The following is a 20,838-nucleotide window of genomic DNA, read 5'->3' as shown; positions in this document are numbered from 1 at the left end:
GATGAATAATATTGCACGCCCCGCTTCACAATTGTGTCCCACTTGTTGTTGATTCTTCACCATAACATTACAATTTTTATCTTTATGTTTGAAGCCTGAAATGTGGGAAAAGGTTGAAAAATTCAAGGGGGCCAAAAACTTTTGCAAGGCACTGTACATGGGGCACGGTTTTATTTAAAAAGTGGCTATCAAAGTATGGGACAACCCCTTTAATAACATGGCTTGCCATCTGTAATGTTACCGATTGCTACATTTGAAAAATAATAACTGGCAGCACAATCTTTACCTCCAATAATTACAGCCATACTCCTACAACATGACAGTGGTCTGCCATAATACACAGATCAGCATCACTCGCATCAGTTTCTGTAGGTTAATTTTGGTAACACACCACGGTCATTTTCATAGAAAATAAATTAAAATCATGATTTTTTTAGAATAGAGGAAAAGCAGGCGCACTTTGATCTGCCCTGAGCAGGGCAGATCAAAGTATTGTAGTGTGCCTGCGCAGGACTGTCGAGTGTGTATGACGTAGCCGAGTCATGTACCGCGGCTTCAGAAAGAGGACGAAGATGGCTGAAAGAGGCGGGGCCGGCACCGGAGAACGGAGACACCCATATGGCCAACCGCGCAACCGTTAGGTGAGTATTATAAAGTGTTTTTTATGTTCTCACAGCGGCCTGGGCTCTTATATACAGCATGTTAAAATACGGTATATAAGAGCCCGGTGGTGGTGGGAGCAGCTTATACACCAAAAAAGTGGTGACAGGTTCCCTTTAAAGAATACAGCAGGACTCTTCATCAAAGAAAGCAGACATCCCCAAAAGAAAGCATATACCCCCAAACAATTACAGTTGGCAAGTGACAATGGTGGATGGGTTCTCACACAGAGATCTGTTTCACTGTCCGGTCTCTCGCCTTTCCAGCTGCTTTCACAAACAGCTGGAAATCAGTATCACTCCGCGCAAGTGATACTGCTTCCAGTCACCAGGGGAGCTAGTTGCTGTAGAACGCAGAAGGACCTGACAGCAATGAATATTTGTATGTGAGAGCCCATTCACTTGCCAACTTTAATTGTTTGGGGTCTGGTAAGTGTAACTCTTTTAGAGGGTGACTGCTTTATTTAGGGGGTAAACGTAGCAGTACATATAGAATAATACATATAAGCAAGTAAACCATTGTAAATGTGCATCCAAACCAGTAATTGGAATAATACAAAATGTTCCAGAATGTGATGACATGATTATATTTCAAGAAATGTTTATTTGAATAAATATTTTTTTTGTTCAAGAATAAATGTGGTGGATTGTTGTTCATGGTAAAATAGAAGACATACCCTGAAAATAAGCCCTAGCGCATCTTTTGGAGAAAAAAAATAATATAAGACTCTGTCTTATTTTGGGGGAAACACGGTACACAATGCAGATCCTGGAAGAACCATGCTGCCCACTGAATATATACACAACATTATAATTGGGATTCCTAAGAGAATAACAGGGCAGTAATCACTACTACCTATTCCAGTAGCATGACCTGTATGATCCTCACACTGAGGATAATCCCTTCAGTGGCAGAGGAGCAGGGAAAGTGTTTTCAGTAGTCAGGACCAGTCCTCTCCACTGTAATAGCAATACATAGCATCCTACAGTGAGAACATAATACCAATTGTGGTGTCGTGGGTGTGTGGTGCGGAGATACTTTACTGCCCCAGGACCTGGTAAGTTTCCATTATTGAAGAAACTTGATTTTTTGCATCACATCAAAAAATGAAAAGGATGAAAGTCTGGTCATCCGTCCATAGGCAGAATTCATCATGGCTGGGGAAAACTAAAATGACACTCCGATTCACCTGGGGGACGCAACAATTTATTGAGTCTAAAAGAAGTTTCCGGCTTTGGTCAATATCTACTTGTCATACGGAGGATAAAGTATTTCCGTTTTGGGACCCCAGCGATCAGCTGAATTCTGTGGAATAATCTGGCAGTATGACTTCAAATTTCCCCGTAGCGCCACCACAGGAGAAATTCAAAACAGCAAGATGTCAGTGTAATGCAAAATCGGGACCTGCTCTTTGTCACGGCTCTCCGCTCTGGCCAATTGGTGAGGAACCTGAACAGAGTACATGAAAATAGGTTTCCTAAGACTAGAGTTGCACTTGCGAGTGACTAGCGCGAGTCTCGCATCGCATCATCCGGCACGGCCGCACACTCTCTGGACAGAAGCGTCTAAGCTGCATAGAAATACATGACCCGCTCCTGTCAGGAGAATGTGCGGCTGTGCTGGGTGATGAGATGAGAGTCACTTGCAAGTGAAAAGGGGGCTTTACACGCAGCGATGTCGCTGGTGAAAGCACCCGCCCCCGTCGTTTGTGCATCACGAGCAAATCGCTGCCCGTGGCGCACAAAATCGTTAGGAGCAGTCACATGGACTTACCTGCCTAGCGACGTCGCTTTTGCCGGCGAACCGCCTCCTTTCTGAGGGGGCAGTTCGTGCGGCGTCACAGCGGCGTCACTAAGCGGACGCCCAATAGAAGCGGAGGAGCAGAGATGAGCGGGACGTAACATCCCGCCCACCTCCTTCCTCATTGCCGGTGGCTGCAGGTAAGCTGTAGTTCGTCGTTCCCAAGGTGTCACACGTAGCGATGTGTGCTGCCTTGGGAACGACGAACAACCTCCGTCCTGCAACAATCAATGATTTTTTGAAAATGAACGACGTGTCAACAATCAACGATAAGGTGAGTATTTTTGATCGTTAACGGCCGTTCGTTGGTGTCACACGCAACGATGTCGCTAACGATGCCAGATGTGCGTCATGGAATCCATGACCCCGGCGAGATATCGTTAGATACGTCGTTGCGTGTAACGGGGCCTTTACTCCGGCCTAAAGTAGACAATCGGAAGTTACGATTTTACATGCTTGATATTGTGGCTGGATAATGTCATTTTCTAAATTACTCCAGTGTTAAAAAAGGATTGTCCCATCTGGTATATTTATGCCATATTGTTACCATACGCTTTTAAATGTCCAATTAATTTACCCACTTGGCAATTTTTGGAGCTTAAATGGAAATGAATAGAGCGCTGCGCACACATGGCCGCCTCGCCATGGCTGACAGCGTTAAACCACAGCCCCGTTCAGGAGACAGATCCCAGCAGGTGGATCCTCATCTGGCTGATCTTATTATGGCGCCATCATATTCCGAATGGCTGTACAGACATCATCATCACTGTCCCCATTGGGGCTCACAATTTAACTTCTATCAGTATGTCTTTGTAGTGTGAGAGCAAACCAAAGTACAAGAAGGAAACCCACACATACATGAGCAAAACATACAAACTCCTTGTAGATATTGTCCTTGGTGGGATTTGAACACAGGACCCTAGCGCCGTAAGGCTGTAGTGCTAACCACTGAGCAACATTTAGGGTATTTGACATCATTATGCCATAGATGTCCTACATGGGACAACCTCTTTAATCTGAAAAAAATTGTTTTTTCAGGTTTGCTTTGATGACAATTACATTCAACAAAGGTCATATATCAGTGAGTGGGATGAACATACAATAGGAGATGCCTGGGAAGAAGATAAAACTTTTTAACAGTAGTGTCACACAAGTAAATCATAGAACCACCATGTTTACCTCCATGCTATGACTTAGTGCGGTCTTCTCCTGCCACCACTGCCCCATTCCTTCTTTATACCTCAGACTCAAGTCAGACACTTTAATAGCAAGGTCAGCAGTTTCCAGACGGCTTTTGTGAAGGTCAGAGATAGTCCGGTCCCGGATAGAAGACACGGTTGTTAGTTCCTCCCCCAGGAGCATCACTTTCTGCTGGCTTGCCGAGAGTAGATCCTGTGTGCACCGCAGCTTTTCCCGCAGGGTGTCCATCTGCAGCTAGAAAAGTGTACAAATAATAAGAAAAGAAGGGAATTTTGTTTACTTACCGTAAATTCCTTTTCTTCTAGCTCCTATTGGGAGACCCAGACAATTGGGTGTATAGCTTCTGCCTCCAGAGGCCACACAAAGTATTACACTTTAAAAAGTGTAACCCCTCCCCTCTGCCTATACACCCCCCCGTGCATCACGGGCTCCTCAGTTTTGGTGCAAAAGCAGGAAGGAGGAAACTTATAAATTGGTCTAAGGTAAATTCAATCCGAAAAATGTTCGGAGAACTGAAACCATGAACCAAAAGAACAATTCAACATGAACAACATGTGTACACAAAAGAACAACAGCCCGAAGGGAACAGGGGCGGGTGCTGGGTCTCCCAATAGGAGCTAGAAGAAAAGGAATTTACGGTAAGTAAACAAAATTCCCTTCTTCTTTGTCGCTCCATTGGGAGACCCAGACAATTGGGACGTCCAAAAGCAGTCCCTGGGTGGGTAAAAGAATACCTCGATAAAAAGAGCCGAAAAACGGCCCCCTCTTACAGGTGGGCGACCGCCGCCTGAAGGACTCGCCTACCTAGGCTGGCATCTGCCGAAGCATAGGCATGCACCTGATAGTGTTTCGTGAAAGTGTGCAGACTCAACCAGGTAGCCGCCTGACACACCTGCTGAGCCGTAGCCTGGTGCCGCAATGCCCAGGATGCACCCACGGCTCTGGTAGAATGGGCCTTCAGCCCTGAAGGAATCGGAAGCCCAAAAGAACGGTAGGCTTCAAGAATCGGTTCCTTGATCCACCGAGCCAAGGTTGACTTGGAAGCCTGCGACCCCTTATGCTGGCCAGCGACAAGGACAAAGAGCGCATCCGAACGGCGCAGGGGCGCCGTGCGAGAAATGTAGAGCCGGAGTGCTCTCACGAGATCTAACAACTGCAAATCCTTTTCACATTGGTGAACTGGATGAGGGCAAAAGGAAGGTAAGGAGATATCCTGATTGAGATGAAAAGGGGATACCACCTTAGGGAGAAATTCCGGGACCGGACGCAGAACCACCTTATCCTGGTGAAACACCAGGAAGGGGGCTTTGCATGACAGCGCTGCTAGCTCAGACACTCTCCGAAGTGATGTGACTGCCACTAGGAAGGCCACCTTCTGCGAAAGGCGTGATAGAGAGACATCCCGCATTGGCTCGAAAGGTGGTTTCTGAAGAGCCGTTAGCACCCTGTTAAGATCCCAGGGTTCCAGCGGACGCTTGTAAGGTGGGACTATGTGGCAAACTCCCTGCAGGAACGTGCGGACCTGCGGAAGCCTGGCTAGACGCTTTTGAAAAAACACGGAAAGCACCGATACTTGTCCCTTGAGAGAGCCGAGAGACAGACCCTTGTCCATTCCGGATTGAAGGAAAGAAAGAAAAGTGGGTAAGGCAAACGGCCAGGGGGTAAAACCCTGATCAGAGCACCAGGATAAGAAGATCCTCCAAGCCCTGTGATAGATCTTGGCGGACGTTGGTTTCCTGGCTTGTCTCATAGTGGCAATGACATCTTGAGATAACCCTGAGGACGCTAGGAGCCAGGACTCAATGGCCACACAGTCAGGTTGAGGGCCGCAGAATTCAGATGGAAAAATGGCCCTTGAGACAGCAAGTCTGGTCGGTCTGGGAGTGCCCACGGTTGACCCACCGTGAGGTGCCACAGATCCGGGTACCACGACCTCCTCGGCCAGTCTGGAGCGACGAGGATGGCGCGGCGGCAGTCGGACCTGATCTTGCGCAACACTCTGGGCAGCAGTGCCAGAGGAGGAAATACATAAGGCAGTCGAAACTGCGACCAATCCTGAACTAATGCGTCCGCCGCCAGAGCTCTGTGATCTTGAGACCGTGCCATGAATGCCGGAACTTTGTTGTTGTGCCGAGACGCCATGAGGTCGACGTCCGGCGTTCCCCAGCGGCAACAGATCTCTTGAAACACGTCCGGGTGAAGAGACCATTCCCCTGCGTCCATGCCCTGGCGACTGAGAAAGTCTGCTTCCCAGTTTTCTACGCCCGGGATGTGAACTGCGGAGATGGTGGAGGCTGTGGCTTCCGCCCACAGCAGAATCCGCCGAACTTCTTGGAAGGCCTGACGACTGCGTGTGCCGCCCTGGTGGTTGATGTACGCGACCGCCGTGGCGTTGTCCGACTGTATGCGGATCTGTCTGCCCTCCAGCCACCGATGGAACGCCTTTAGGGCTAGATACACTGCCCTTATCTCCAGAACATTGATCTGAAGGGAGGACTCTGTCGGAGTCCAGGTTCCCTGAGCCCTGTGGTGGAGGAAGACCGCTCCCCACCCTGACAGACTCGCGTCCGTCGTGACCACAGCCCAGGATGGGGGCAGGAATGATTTGAACTCACAGTGCCCGGGGCCTGTGTGACCGATCTGGACTGCAAGGCTTCTAGTATCTTAGCAGACCATCTGTCCATAGACTGAGCCATGGATTGTGAAAGCGACTCAGAGAGTTTCTCAGCCAAAACTGCAAACTCTGTCCCTGCCACCTGGACAGTGGAAGCCGGCGGTTCTACCTGAGCCGAGGGTCCCACCAGTGCCCGAGGCTCCGGCTGAGTGAGTGCCACAGGGGCCGAGCATTGCACACAGTGAGGGTAGGTGGAACCTGCAGGTAACATAGCCGCACAAGAGGTACAGGTTGCAAAATAAGCCTGTGCCTTGGCACCCTTGCTCTTTGCGGACGACATGCTGTAGTCTCCTCTGAGAGTGATCACTGAGGGTATATAGCCAAAAGCAAAACAATGCGGCCGAACAGAGAAAATGTATACAAATATATATATATATATATATATATATACACTTCGGCACCCAAGGGGGGCCAGCACCGGGTAACCGGTGTGGCTTACTGACCGCCCAAAGCGGTTGTGTGGCCACCAGATTCCCTGCCTGGGCCTCCCAGAGCTGTAGAGCTCGTTCTGAAATCCTCCACCGGCAGAAGTGATTGTAAATATGGCTGCCAGAGTTCTCAGGGGAGGAGGGAGCCGTGGGCGTGACTAATAAAGTGCGGGAATCTGGTGCCCCACAGTGCTCAGTGAGGGGGGAGGAGAACACCTAAGTATGCTCCAGCCCTCACTGCCGACGTCCAGTCGACTGTCCCGCCCTTACTCCTGACTGGCAGGCCCGGGGGCGGGAGTTATGGTACTAGGCCGCAGAAGCCGGGGACTAAATTTAATAGCGCGGCCGGCAAACAGGCGCGGTCGGCGCGGTAGTCCCGGTCGTCACAAAAAAACAGCAGACGCTGCAGCGTCTGTAACACAGGCGCTCCATGCACCGTCCCCAAGGGGACACAGAGTACCTTATAGATGCAGGGCCTGTCCCTGATGATACTCAGTCTCCTGTCCGTCAGATTCCCCCAGGGGCTGCGGAGGGAGCCCGGTCCCAGTGAATGGTGACCGGTTAGGATCCCACTTCTCCCAGAGCCTCTAAGGGATGGGGAAGGAAAAACGGCATGTGGCTCCAGCCTTTGTACCCGCAATGGGTACCTCAACCTTAACAGCACCGCCGACCTTAGTGGGGTGAGAAGGGAGCATGCCGGGGGCCCTGTTAGGGCCCTCTTTTCTTCCATCCGATACAATCAGCAGCTGCTGCTGACTAAAATGGGAGCTTGAGTGAATGTGTGCCTCCTTCAACACAAAGCATAAAACTGAGGAGCCCGTGATGCACGGGAGGGTGTATAGGCAGAGGGGAGGGGTTACACTTTTTAAAGTGTAATACTTTGTGTGGCCTCCGGAGGCAGAAGCTATACACCCAATTGTCTGGGTCTCCCAATGGAGCGACAAAGAAATACATATTATAAGAACAAGGGGACTGGGCTCACAATGGAAACATGTTTGGAATGGCGCTTATTTAGTAAAAAATGATTTCCTAATTAGGTGCTTTAAGGACACAGCATGTATAGGCATAGGACCTGTAAATAGCTTGTTTTCCATTGGAGAGGTGGTGAATGACTTATTGGCAGGTGGTTCAGCACTGGATCCCCTTACTAAACAAGAGAAGGGTCTATGGTGCTCCCAAACAGTTATCATATGGATGTCTGAGGAGGAGACATCCAGCTCCCACAATAAGATGGTTAAATACCAACAGCCTCCTTATTGTTTAGATCTGGTATATACTGCACACATTGTACTTCTCATAATGGCTGTGCTTTGCATTGCAACTTTATGCCAGTGGGACTTGGATTGGCCATTAGATAAAAACCCAGATAACCTGATTAGGGATCTTATGATCAAGACCTAATTGTGGAGGAGAAAATCAAAAACTTATCACTCTCACTCACAAAGCTCTCCACGGTTCCGCACCCCCCTACATCTCCTGCGTCATCTCTGTCTATCACCCCACCCGTGCCCTCCGCTCTGCTAATGACGTAAGACTGACATCCTCAACAATTCTAACCTCCCACTCCCGTCTTCAAGATTTCTCACGAGCTGCACCTATGCTCTGGAACACACTACCAAGAGCAATCCTATTAATTCCCAACATCCACACCTTTAAGCGGGCCCTAAAAATGCATTTCTTTAGACTAGCCTATGACCTCACTGCCCTGATCTAATCTAGTCCCTTCAGCCCTTCATAAAATGTACTTCCCCTTCTCGTCCCCTGTACCTGTGTATATTCTCACTGATGGGTTCATGCAGCTGGTTTTGAATCCCCTATTAAATCGATGGCTGGAGCATATATGACAAGCTTTTCTCCCCCCATTCACCTTTTGTGCCTCCCCTATTTTCTCATAGAATGTAAGCTTACGAGCCGGGCCCACACTCCTCCTGGTATCTTATTTTGTATGGTCTCATATTGTCTGTACATGTCCCCTCTGAATTGTAAAGCGCTGCGGAATATGTTGGTGCTATAGAAATAAAACATTATTATTATTATTATTATTATTAATAAAGAATATAAAAAGGTTATAGGTGGATATACAGTAATGGCCAAAAGTTGGCAGAATGCCCATGAAGAAGTCCCTTGTGACTATCACATACCTGGGAGCGGTCTAACTCGGATGAGGTCTCTGTAAGACGTTCTTTCAGCTCGTTCTTTTCGGTTTCCAGTGACAGTTTTCTGGTCCCCAGCCTAAACCGGGAAGAAGAGCAGATAAATTTATTAGATTTAGGGAAGTACGACATTAGATTAATAGATTTAATAGATTAGTGTAGTACGACTTTAGATACCATAACCAAATCGGCACACAGAAATACCTGCACTTACAAACCATGGCTGCTGTCACTTAGGTTAGTAAAGATTGTCTGAAGAAAGTTCAGTCATGCTGGATGCATTAGGACACACAATCATCAAGATCCGCTGCTGGCAGCAACTTTGAAATTGCCGAACAATGAAATCCCAGACGTGCTGAATGGGAGACAAGTCCTGAGATGCTGCAGGCCATGGTTTAAGCCACACAGGCTGCTCACAGCAACACAAGCCTTGCATTGTTGTATTGAAAAACAACTGGTGTCAAATTTCGGAGAAATGGCAGTACCCGTGTTTGCATGACCAAATTAATATAACTCTGAGCTGTTACCTGTAATGTTGGCTAGAGGGGACCGGCTAGGTTTTCCATTGACCTTACACCACCGCTCTCAAAAGCTAGCATGACGCAGAGCAAAATAGCCAAGGAGGCTGGAATGTAGATCTGTTCTCTTCAGAGACGCATCTTGCTTTTGTATTGGATGCAATAATAGGTAGAGATTGGTCTGGAGACCATGTAGGTAATGCCATGAAGAGACCCTTACAAGGAAAGCTGAAGGTGGCCAAGCAGTTTTCAACACAACAAAGCCAGGTTACATGTGGCAGATGCTACTGTGCAGCAGGCGAGGATTAACTGTGCTGCAATGGCCTGCAGAGTCTCCGGACTAGTCTCCCCATCGATCACATATGGGATGTAATTGATCGGCAATTAGTAAAGAAGCTGCCATTAGCGGATCTTGATGATCTGCACAAGTGCTTTCAGTGAGGCAGAATATTCCTCAGGCAACCATTAATAACCCCACTGATTGCAGCCAAGTTTTGTAAGTGCGGGGATTTCTGCACGTGGCGCTCATACTTGATACTGAATAGACAGAGATGTTTTGAAAGCTTTTTTTTTCATCATTTGTATATCATTAACATGTCTAGCCATCCTGTGACCTTTCCAAGAGAAGAGGGATGCGAGGAGAGGCCGCGAGAGTGCACCCCTCGTAAATACACCACATTCATAAAATATGTACTGGCTGTGTTCTCGGATTGTTCCTCGTAGGCAAACAGGAGAGTGTAGTTTGTGTTAATTTTGGCTAATAGTAGAGATAGCCGGCCCATATACTATGCTGTACTTACATATAGAAGCAAAATTTGCTGACAAATCCTTTTTAATGAACTTTGTTACTTATCCTAAAATCCTGACCTTAAAGTACCTGTAAGGTGCAATATGCACCCAGAACCAAGAGCGGTTCTGGGTGCATATTGCTAATCCTTGCCTAACTGTCCCAGGCTATAGTTGCGTAGATAAAAAGATCTTTAGAAAAAGTATTTTTTAAAGATCCCACATGATATGCTAATGAGGTCAGCAACTTGTTGCAAAGGCGTTAGTTCCCTTGGCTAGTCGGCCCCCTTAGCATATAAGCATGCCCACAACGCCTTAATTTTAGCTCAGTGAACCAGTAGATGAGTTTGAAGCCTGGAGGCGTACACCCAGCTTCATAGGATCATGCATACTTAGCCAAAATTCAGGAGTTGGACACGATGGCAGCAGAGAGGTGAGTGCGACAATCCTCAAAGGGGCGTGCTTACATGCTAAGGGGGCCGACAAGCCAAGAAAACTAGAGAGGGATTAGCAATATGCATCGAGAACTGCTTGTGGTTTTGGGTGCACATTGCACCTGATAGGTTCCCTTTAAAGTACCAGGTGTATCGATCGTTAAAGAAAAAGAGAATTTGTTTACTTACCATAAATTCTTTTTCTTATAGTTCCAACATGGGAGACCCAGCCCATGGGTGTATAGCTTCTGCCTCCGGAGGACACACAAAGTACTACACTAAAAAGTGTAGCTCCTCCCTCCTAGCATATACACCCCCTGGATAACCAAATATAGCCAGTTTAGTGCAAAAGCTGAAGGAGGACATCCACCCACAAGTAGAGATAGAGCCAAACCCGGAACAACCGGAACCTCTGTCTACAACAACAGCCGGTGAAAACACACGGAACAAGAAAACTGCCAACAGGCAACAGGGAGGGTGCTGGGTCTCCCATGTCGGAACTATAAGAAAAAGAATTTACGGTAAGTAAACAAAATTCTCTTTTTCTTCATCGTTCCTTATGGGAGACCCAGACCATGGGACGTTCCAAAGCAGTCCATGGGTGGGAATAAACAGAAAAACTGAGAAGAAGGCGAAACCTAACTTCACAAATGGGCGACAGCCGCCTGAAGGATGCGTCTGCCCAAGCTCGCATCTGCCGAAGCATGAGCATGCACTTGGTAGTGCTTCGAAAAGGTATGCAGACTAGTCCAAGTGGCAGTCTGACAGACCTGCTGAGCCGTAGCATGGTGCCTGAAAACCGAAGAGGCACCGACAGCTCTGGTCAAGTGTGCCTTGATCCCCGGCGGGAGAGGCACTTGAGTACACTGGTAGGTAACGGAAATGGCCGACCTAATCCAACGAGCTAGAGTCGGCTTAGATGCCGAGAGGCCCTTACGCTGACCAGTGGTCAGCACAAAAAGAGAGGTGCACCGCCTAAGAACAGCAGTGCGAGACACATAGATCCGGAGCGCCCGCACCAGATCCAGAGTATGCAACGCCTTTTCAAAGCGATGAACAGGAGCCGGACAAAAGGAAGGCAGGGAAATGTCCCGGTTAAGGTGGAAGCAGAAACCACCTTAGGGAGAAAGTCCGGAGTCGGACGGAGAACCACCTTGTCTTGATGAAAAATCAAAAAAGGTGACTCCGAAGAGAGTGCAGCCAAATCAGAGACTCTCTTGAGGGAAGTTATGGCCACTAGAAAGACCACTTTCTGTGAAAGACAAGACAAAGAAACCTCCCTAAGAGGCTCAAAGGGGGGTTTCCGGAACCCGTGAGGACCGGATTAAGGTCCCAGGGCTCCAAAGGCCGCCGGTAAGGCGGAATGATGTGAGATGCGCCCTGCATGAAGGAGCGCACCTGAGCCAGCCGGGCGATACGCCGCTGGAACAACACTGACAGAGCCGAGACCTGTCCCTTGAGGGAATTGAGGGATAGTCCTAGCTGCAGACCGGACTGTAGAAGGGACAGGAGGGTCGGCAAGGCAAAAAGGCCAAGAAGCATGGCCGAAAGAACGACACCAGGACAGGAAAATTCTCCAAGTCCTGTGATAAATTTTTGCCGAGGAAGACTTCCGAGCCCGAGTCATATTGGAGATGACTTCAGGAGGGATACCAGAAGTTGTCAAGATCCAGGACTCAAGAGCCACGCCGTCAATCTGAGAGCCGCAGGATTCTGGCGGAAAGACGGACCTTGTGAGAGAAGATCTGGACAGTCTGGGAGATGCCATGGCACCTCTACGGACAGATGGAGCAGGTCAGGGTACCAAGCTCGCCTGGGTCAGTCTGGAGCAATGAGAATGACCCGATGGCCCTCCATTCTCATCTTGCGCAGGACTCTGGGCAAGAGCTAGAGGGTGAAACATGTAAGACAGACGAAGCTGGGACCAATCTTGAACCAGTGCGTCAGCTGCAAAAGCCTGAGGATCGTGGAGCGAAGATCCACGTCCGGAGTGCCCCACTTGCGGCAGATTGACCGAAACACTGCCGGATGCAGAGCCCACTCGCCGCTGTCCACGGTTTGACGGCTGAGATAATCTGCCTCCCAGTTTTCCACGTCTGGGATGTGGACTGCGGATTTGGTGGACTTGGAGTCCTCCGTCCACTGAAGGATGCGTTGAACCTCCAACATTGCCAGGCGGCTGAGTGTCCCGCCCTGGTGGTTGATGTAGGCAAATGCTGTCGCGTTGTCTGACTGGACTCGAATGTGCCTGGCCGCCAACAGATGGTGAAAGGCTAAGAGAGCTAGAAGCACAGCTCAGATTTCCAGCAGATTGATCGAGAGGGCTGATTCGGACGGAGTCCAAGTGCCCCGCGCTCCATGGTGGAGATATACTGCTCCCCAGCCGGATAGACTGGTATCCGTGGTGAGGATCACCCGGGACGGGGCCAGGAAGGAGCGTCCCTGAAGAGAGAGGGGCCGAAGCCACCACTGAAAGGAGCCCCTGGTCTGTGGCGAAGCCACCAACCCGTGGAAGGAGGAAGTCCGCTTGTTCCAACAGCGGAAAATGTCCAGCTGCAGAGGACGCAGATGGAACTGGGCAAGGGAACCGCTTCCATTGACGCCACCATCTGACCCAGCACCTGCATTAGGTGCCTGATGGAACGACGTCGGGGCCTCAGCAAAGAGCGCACCGCCAGAGGAGGGACTGCTGTTTGACTAAGGGCAGCTTCACAAGTGCCGGCAGAGTCTCGAATTGCGTCCCTAGGTACGGGAGCTTCTGGGTCGGAGTGAGAGTGGGCTTGGACAGAATGACAAGCCACCCGAATTGGCTAGAGTGGCGAGAGTGAGCGAGGCACTCCGCTAACAGTCTGCACTGGATGAAGCCCTGACTAGAAGGTCGTCCAGGACAAAAAGGATCACTGCCAACCCCTGGAGGTGCAGGACCGCAATCACTGCTGCCATGACCTTGAGAATACTCGAGGGGCCGTGGCTAACCCCAAGGGAAGAGCCACGAATTGGAAATGTTCCACTCCGATTGCAAAACGTAGCCAACGCTGGTGTGAAACTGCGATTGGCACATGCAGATAGGCATCTCTGATGTCGATGGATGCTAGGAAATCTCCTTGGGTCATTGACTGATCGCAGAGACTCCATGCGAAAATGCCGCACCTGAACATGCTTGTTGAGAAGCTTGAGATCCAGGTCGGAAGGCACCGTCCTTTTCGGGGACTAGGAAGAGATTTGAGTAGAAATCTCAGAACCGTTCCCAGTCGGGAACTGGTACAATTACTCCATTGGCCTGCAAGAATGCCACGGCCTGTGAGAAGGCGGCGGCCTTGGAGCAGGGGGGAGTTGACAGAAAAAATCTGTTTGGCGGGCTGGATAGAATTCTATCCTGTAGCCGTGGGAGATGGTATCCCGCACCCACTGATCGGAGACGTGTTGAAACCACACGTCGCCAAAGTGGGAGAGCCTGCCACCGACCAAGGACGTTGCTGGTGCGGCCAGATAGTCAGGAGGAGGCTGCCTTAGTGGCAGCAGCTCCTGCGGTCTTCTAGTTAGTGGACGAGGCCGAGGGCTTAGAGGACGACCAGTTGGAGGAACGAAAGGAACGAAACCTCGACTGGTTCCTGCCCTGGACAGGTTTCCTGGTTTTGGTTTGTGGCATAGAAGTACTCTTCCTGCCAAAAGCTTCCTTAATAATTTCATCCAGTTGTTCACCGAATAGTCTGGTCCCAGCAAAAGGGAGCCCAGCAAGGAAATTCTTTAGAAGCATCTGCCTTCCACTCTCGAAGCCACAGGAGCCTGCGGATAGCGAGGGAAGTAGCCGAGGCCACCGCAGTGCGGTGAGGGTCTCCAGCATGGCAGACATGGCATAGGATGAAAAGACTGAAGCCTGGAAGTTAAGGCAACCATTTCGGGCATAGAGTCCCTGGTGAGGGAATGCATCTCCTCTAGAGAAGCAGAGATGGCTTTGAGAGCCCGCACTGCTGCAAAAGATGGGGAGAACGGGGCCCCTGCCGCCTCATATACAGATTTGGCCAGAAGGTCAACCTGGCGGACAGTGGAATCCTTAAGAGAGGTGCCATCAGCCACTGATACAACTGTCCGGGCTGAGAGTCTAGACACCGGAGGGTCCACCTTTGGTGAATGAGCCCACTCCTTGACCACTTCTGGTGGAAAGGGAAAACGGTCATCAGAACCACGCTTTGGGAAGCGTTTGTCAGGGCAGGCCCTGGGCTTGGTCACAGTGGCCTGAAAACTGGAGTGGTTAAGGAACACACTCCTTGTTCTCTTAAGCAAGGTAAACTGGTGCTTTTTTGCCAGAGAGGGTTGCTCCTCTGATACTGGCGGATTGAGGTCCAGTACAGAATTAATGTACGCAATCGAAACACTAATATCTGCGTCACCCTCGGACAGATCAATGGGGGACATGGAGGTAGCGTCCGAGCCCCCAGTAAAGGGATCCTCCTCGTCCTGCGAGTCAGCTCGTGAATCAGAGCCGCGGAACGAGGAAGGAGAGGGGACCCTGCGTCTCCTTTGAGGAGGACGGGGTCTGAGACCAGAAGAAGAATCCTCTGTGGGCCTTGCTGAGCGAGCCGTAGCAGCAAAGGCGCCCTGAGAAGGGGGCTAATGCATGCTCAGCAGAGTCCGGGACAGCTGTCCCATGGAGAGAAGGATTCTACCCAAGCCGGGGGTTCAGCCACCGGAGCCGGAGCAGCCGGAGGGACCACTGGGGATGAGACTCCAGGCTGAGGCACCACCATGTTAGAGCAGGAATCACAATGTGGTTATGTGCTCGGTACAGGCAGTACGAGCCTACATGCAGTGCATATTGAGTGCAGTCTTGCAGCCTTACTTCTCGTGTGAGACATGCTGCTGAAGTGGGGGCTCTGAGCCAGAATGACCCCCAGCAGAGTATATAAGCAGTATATAAGCAGGTCCACAACCGGAGGTTGTGGCTTGCCAGACCGTTTGACATTGTCTCTGTGCCCTCCAGATCCCACAGCCCGGACCCCCAGAGAGATGCTGCAGTCAGAGCCGATCGCTGTGCAGACATGGCATAAGAACGCTGAAAAAATGGCGCCGGAGCGAGGAGAGGGGGCGGGGCCTACTGTAAGAGCGGGATCCGGAGGGCCAAGGAGATATACAGGGGAGGGAATCTTTCCTCAGAGAGGAGTGTCTCTCCCCTGTGCCGAACAGCCGCTGGGCGGAGCCGCACTGTCCCTCTGCATGACTGACATGCAGGGGCAGTGAAATCGAAACTAGGCCTCAGGCGAAGCCGGGGCCTAGATTTAACAATGCGGCCGGCAAACAGGCACCATCGGCGCGGTTCTCGGGTGAAAACCAGAGAACCGGCCGGGAATGTCAGAATACATACACAGCACACTCTCCCCCACATTAAAGTACAAGGGACCCCCTGAAAATAACATCTCAGATACTTAGCTTGTGAGACGCAGGGCCAGGTCCCTGAGGGATGAGTGCTCCGTCCGGCAGGATCCTGAAAGGGCTGCAGATGGAGACCGGTCTCCTGCCAGGCAGGGAGAACCGTGCTGGCTCCCACTTCAAGCCAGAGCCCGAGGGATGGTGAAGGAGCGTGGCATGTAAGGCTCCAGCCCTGAAATCAACCTTAACAACACCGCCGACACAGTGGGGTGAGAAGGGACATGCCGGGAGTCCAGGGTTGGACCCGCTTTTCTTCAAACTCTTTTCCAAAAATCAAAATCAGATGAGAATGCATGTGTGGATGTGTGCCTCCTGAACACAAAGCATTGAACTGGCTATATTTGGTTATCCAGGGGGTGTATATGCTAGGAGGGAGGAGCTACACTTTTTAGTGTAGTACTTTGTGTGTCCTCCGGAGGCAGAAGCTATACACCCATGGTCTGGGTCTCCCATAAGGAACGATGAAGAAACACGCTGCTCCAATGATATATAACCAATGAAAAAGACAAACCGCCCCCATACACATTAGATGAAATTATTTGAAGGTGATGGTTTAGATGGGACCGGCTAATGATCTGATGTGTACGGCGGCCTCCCAACTCCACCCTGAAAAATTACGTTTGGGGAATGGAGGATCAGGGCATTGTAATTAACCAGCTGATCCTTTTGTATTCAACAAAGATAAGGCGATACCAGAGGAGTCTCACAGCAGCTTTCTCCTGTGTCCTTGTCCAAGCTGGCCGATCAGGTGTATAGGGCTATGTTTGGAGAGACAGTTCTGCTGAAGGGACGTTCCTCTGACAGCTCAATTTATAGTAGTTAGAAAAAATGTGTTAGTTAAACTTAGGGGTACTTTGCACACTGCAACATCGCTAGCCGATGCTAGCGATGCCGAGCGCGATAGTCCCCGCCCCCGTCGCACATGCGATATCTTGTGATTGCTGCCGTAGCGAACATTATCGCTACGGCAGCTTCACACGCACTTACCTGTCCTGCGGCGTCGCTCTGGCCAGCGACCTGCCTCCTTTCTAAGGGGGCGGGTCGTGCGGCATCACAGCGACGTCACACGGCAGGCGGCCAATAGAAGCGGAGGGGCGGAGATGAGCGGGATGTAAACATCCCGCCCACCTCCTTCCTTCCGCATAGCCGGTGGATGCAGGTAAGGAGATGTTCATCGCTCCTTCGGCTTCACACACAGCGATGTGTGCTGCCAGCTGGAACGAGGAACAACATCGTATCTCCAATTGGTGCGACATTATGGAAATGACTGATGCTACACAGATCGCCGATTTACGGCGCTTTTGCGATCGTTTAACGGCTCATCTAGGCTTTACACGTTGCAACGTCGTTACCGGCGCCGGATGTGCGTCACTTTCGATTTGACCCCGACGATATCGCAGTAGCGATGTCGCAACGTGCAAAGTACCCCTAAGAGTTTTGCAATAAAGGCCACATTCTTTGGAAGCACAAATATAACAAAAGCAGATTACTAAGCAAAAGCCAAGGTTTTTACATATCAAGCTCCTTCTCTTTTTCCAGCAGCCTTAGGCTCATGATGTGGATATCCCCCTCGAGTTTCAGAATTTGGTCTCTATGCGCAGTTTCTTTACAGCTCAGCACATCACGTTCTTCTCTTACTATCTGTTCTCTTAAGGAGAGATCCTGTAAAGTGAGTGAAATGGTATCTTAGAAAGTTTACTTGAATATTTATGTCAAGAACAGTACTTACTGAAGACTCTAGGGAGCAAAGATGCAAATAGGGTCTTATCTGATATAGAAAGGAATGAGGTGAGTGTACACTCACCTGTTCAAGTTGTGGGACACAACAAGATATGCATTTAAATATTGGGCAGCTGCTGCAGATACTCAAGTGTACAGGTCAGTACAAGAGATGCAGGCAATTGGGAAGAAACGTCTTCAATCTGCGCTGCTGCTGGAGACCTCCCTTTAGAAGATCCAGGACACACTAGTGAATATAATGAGGTTTTTATTTCAACGTGTTTTAAAGCTATCAAGCTTTTTCTTCCTTCAGTTGGTTCCTTTCCTAAAGAATAAGCTTTGAAAGGCATTGAAATAAAAACCGCATTATATTCACTGGTGTGTCCTGGATCTTCTTAGGCTATGTGCACATGGTGCGTTTTTCTCGGCGTTTTTGCGCGTTTTTCGGGTGCGTTTTTGGCCTCAAAACTGCATGACTTTGCTTCCCCAGCAAAGTCTATGAGTTTTCATTTTTGCTGTCCCCACACAGCGTTTTTTTTCAGCTGCGTTTTTGTGGTGACCACAAAAACGCAGCATGTCAATTATTCCCGCGTTTTTCACTGCGCTTTTCATCCATTGAGTTCAATGGGATGTTGAAAGACGCAATGAGAAACGCAAATAGCTGCGTTTTGGTGCGTTTCTAAGACCAAAAACGCAGCTATAAACGCAGGAGGTGGGTAGTAAAGTGACGTGTACAGGAAGAGGATTCCTTCTGTCAGTATACACAGAAGCGTGAATCCTCCCGGTACCGTCACCACCGCTTCCACCTCCCGTCCTGTGCATGTATGCTGCCGTGCGGCGCCATGTACAGGCAGGAGGTGGAAGCGGCTGCGAAAACAAAAGTTAACAGTAGAAAAAAAAAAAAAAAGTTATACTCACCTGTGTGCAGCCTCCCGGTGCCATGCCCGCTCCCATCTCCTCTCACGGTATCGCCACCCCCGCTCCGGCTGTGTGCAGACGGCCGGGAAAGCTCCGATGGATGCAGGACCTTGCTTACAGGACCTGGCGATGGATCACCTGATGCAGTCACCTGACGCATCAGCTGATCGAGTCTCGGGCTGACGCGGGCGCCCGGCCGGTATCAGCGGATGCGTCAGGAGACTTCATCCTACCGGCAGCTGCTGCAGCGATCGGACGGGATCAGACTCCCGCCCCATCGCTGCAGGAGCTGCCGGTAATCGGTAATCAGCACATAAGTGAGTATTATTGTTTTTTGTTTTTTTTGCACCGATGCATCAGCTGATTGTATAATCGGCGTTTATGCAATCAGCTGATGTGTGATGGGATTCAGGCACTTGATCCTGACACATCATCTGATCGCTTTGCCTTCCAGCAAACCGATCAGATGATATTGGATCCGGATTGGACGGCGCGGGACCCTAACCCAGGATTACTGCGGAGGGGGGTTTATTTCAATAAAGATGGAGTCACTAATTGTGTTGTGTTTTATTTCTAATAAAAATATTTTTCTGTGTGTTGTGTTTTTTTTTTATCTTTACTAGAAATTCATGGTGGCCATGTCTAATATTGGCGTGACACCATGAATTTCGGGCTTAGGGCTAGCTGATAATATACAGCTAGCCCTAACCCCATTATTACCCAGCGAGCCACCCGGCATCAGGGCAGCTGGAAGAGTTGGATACAGCGCCAGAAGATGGCGCTTCTATGAAAGCGCCATTTTCTGGGGTGGCTGCGGGACTGCAATTCACAGCGGGGGTGCCCAGAAAGCATGGGCACCCTGCACTGTGGATTCCAATCCCCAGCTGCCTAGTTGTACCCGGCTGGACTCAAAAATGGGGCGAAGCCCACGTCATTTTTTTTTTAAATTATTTCATGAAATTCATGAAATAATTTAAAAAAAAAAGGGCTTCCCTATATTTTTGGTTCCCAGCCGGGTACAAATAGGCAGCTGGGGGTTGGGGGCAGCCCGTACCTGCCTGCTGTACCCGGCTAGCATACAAAAATATGGCGAAGCCCACGTCATTTTTTTTTTGGGGGGGGGGCAAAGAAATCCTGCATACAGTCCTGGAAGGAGGATGCTGAGCCTTGTAGTTCGACAGCTGCTGTCTGCTCTCCTGCATACACTATTGGATGGAGGATGCTGAGCCTTGTAGTTCAACAGCTGCTGTCTGCTCTCCTGCATACACTATTGGATCGAGGATGCTGAGCCTTGTAGTTCTGCAGCTGTCTGCTCTTCTGCATACACTAGTGGAGAATGAAGAACACATTGAAGGAAATGACATCAGACCTTTTTTTTTTTGTTCACTGATAAAAAACGCATAAGGACGCAGTGAGCAAAAACGCAGCAAAACGCAGCAAAAAAACGCACCAAATCGCGGCAAAACGCGTGCGTTTTTTGCCGCGTTTTTTCGACGCAGGTGCGTTTCTGTGCGTTTTTAGCGGCCAAAAACGCACAAAAACGCAGCGTCAAAAAAACGCAGCGTGTGCACATAGCCTAAAGGGAGGTCTCCAGCAGCAGCGCAGATTGAACACGTTTCTTCCTTATTTCCTGTAAGAACAGTACTTTTAAATGGAACCTGTCACCAGATTTTGGCCTTCTAAACTAAAACTAGCACCTTAATCAGCATCTGTGCTGCATTCCATGAACGTGCATGTTACCCCCTGACCCCCCCAACCCCCGTAGACCCCAAAAAATACCTTTATAAGACCTCCCACCCTGTATGTAAATTACCCGGTCCGATGGGCATGATAATCTGCGCCTCCTGTCCTTCCTCTCACCCTCCTCCTGTACTAACTGATGTTGATAACGCCATTCATGTGGGCTGGCAAAATCTCCACATTCCTAGCTCATGCAGGTGCACTTTGATCTGCCCTGTTGCGGGCAGAGCCAAAAACATGGGTGCGCCTTTACGAACCGGCGAGTTCTCTGCGCATGCGCGTGATTTGTCCAGCAATGTGGATGAAACGGGTGACGTCATCCCCATCTCTTGGCAAATCTCATCATCAAATCTCGTCATCAATGTCAATCTGTACAGAAGG

At 49.8% G+C, this 20,838-nt stretch overlaps 1 protein-coding gene across 1 annotated transcript in view; it reads right to left on the bottom strand.

Moving 5' to 3' along the window:
- The window catches only part of CALCOCO1 (calcium binding and coiled-coil domain 1), a 95,121-nt gene that overhangs the window by 41,295 nt on the left and 32,988 nt on the right, over positions 1-20,838 (bottom strand). Inside the window, exons 6-8 of the mRNA XM_075337193.1 lie at positions 17,594-17,742; positions 8,904-8,994; positions 3,640-3,894 (exon numbers count right to left, since the gene is read on the bottom strand). Of these exons, the coding sequence (XP_075193308.1) occupies positions 3,640-3,894; positions 8,904-8,994; positions 17,594-17,742 (495 nt within the window). The remainder of the gene's footprint in view (positions 1-3,639; positions 3,895-8,903; positions 8,995-17,593; positions 17,743-20,838) is intronic.

The sequence above is a fragment of the Anomaloglossus baeobatrachus genome, chromosome 2 (assembly GCF_048569485.1).
Source record: "Anomaloglossus baeobatrachus isolate aAnoBae1 chromosome 2, aAnoBae1.hap1, whole genome shotgun sequence".
In the NCBI taxonomy this organism is placed as follows: domain Eukaryota; kingdom Metazoa; phylum Chordata; class Amphibia; order Anura; family Aromobatidae; genus Anomaloglossus; species Anomaloglossus baeobatrachus.
Note: the sequence above shows the minus strand (reverse complement) of the source record. Positions and strands in the feature narration are given on the sequence as shown.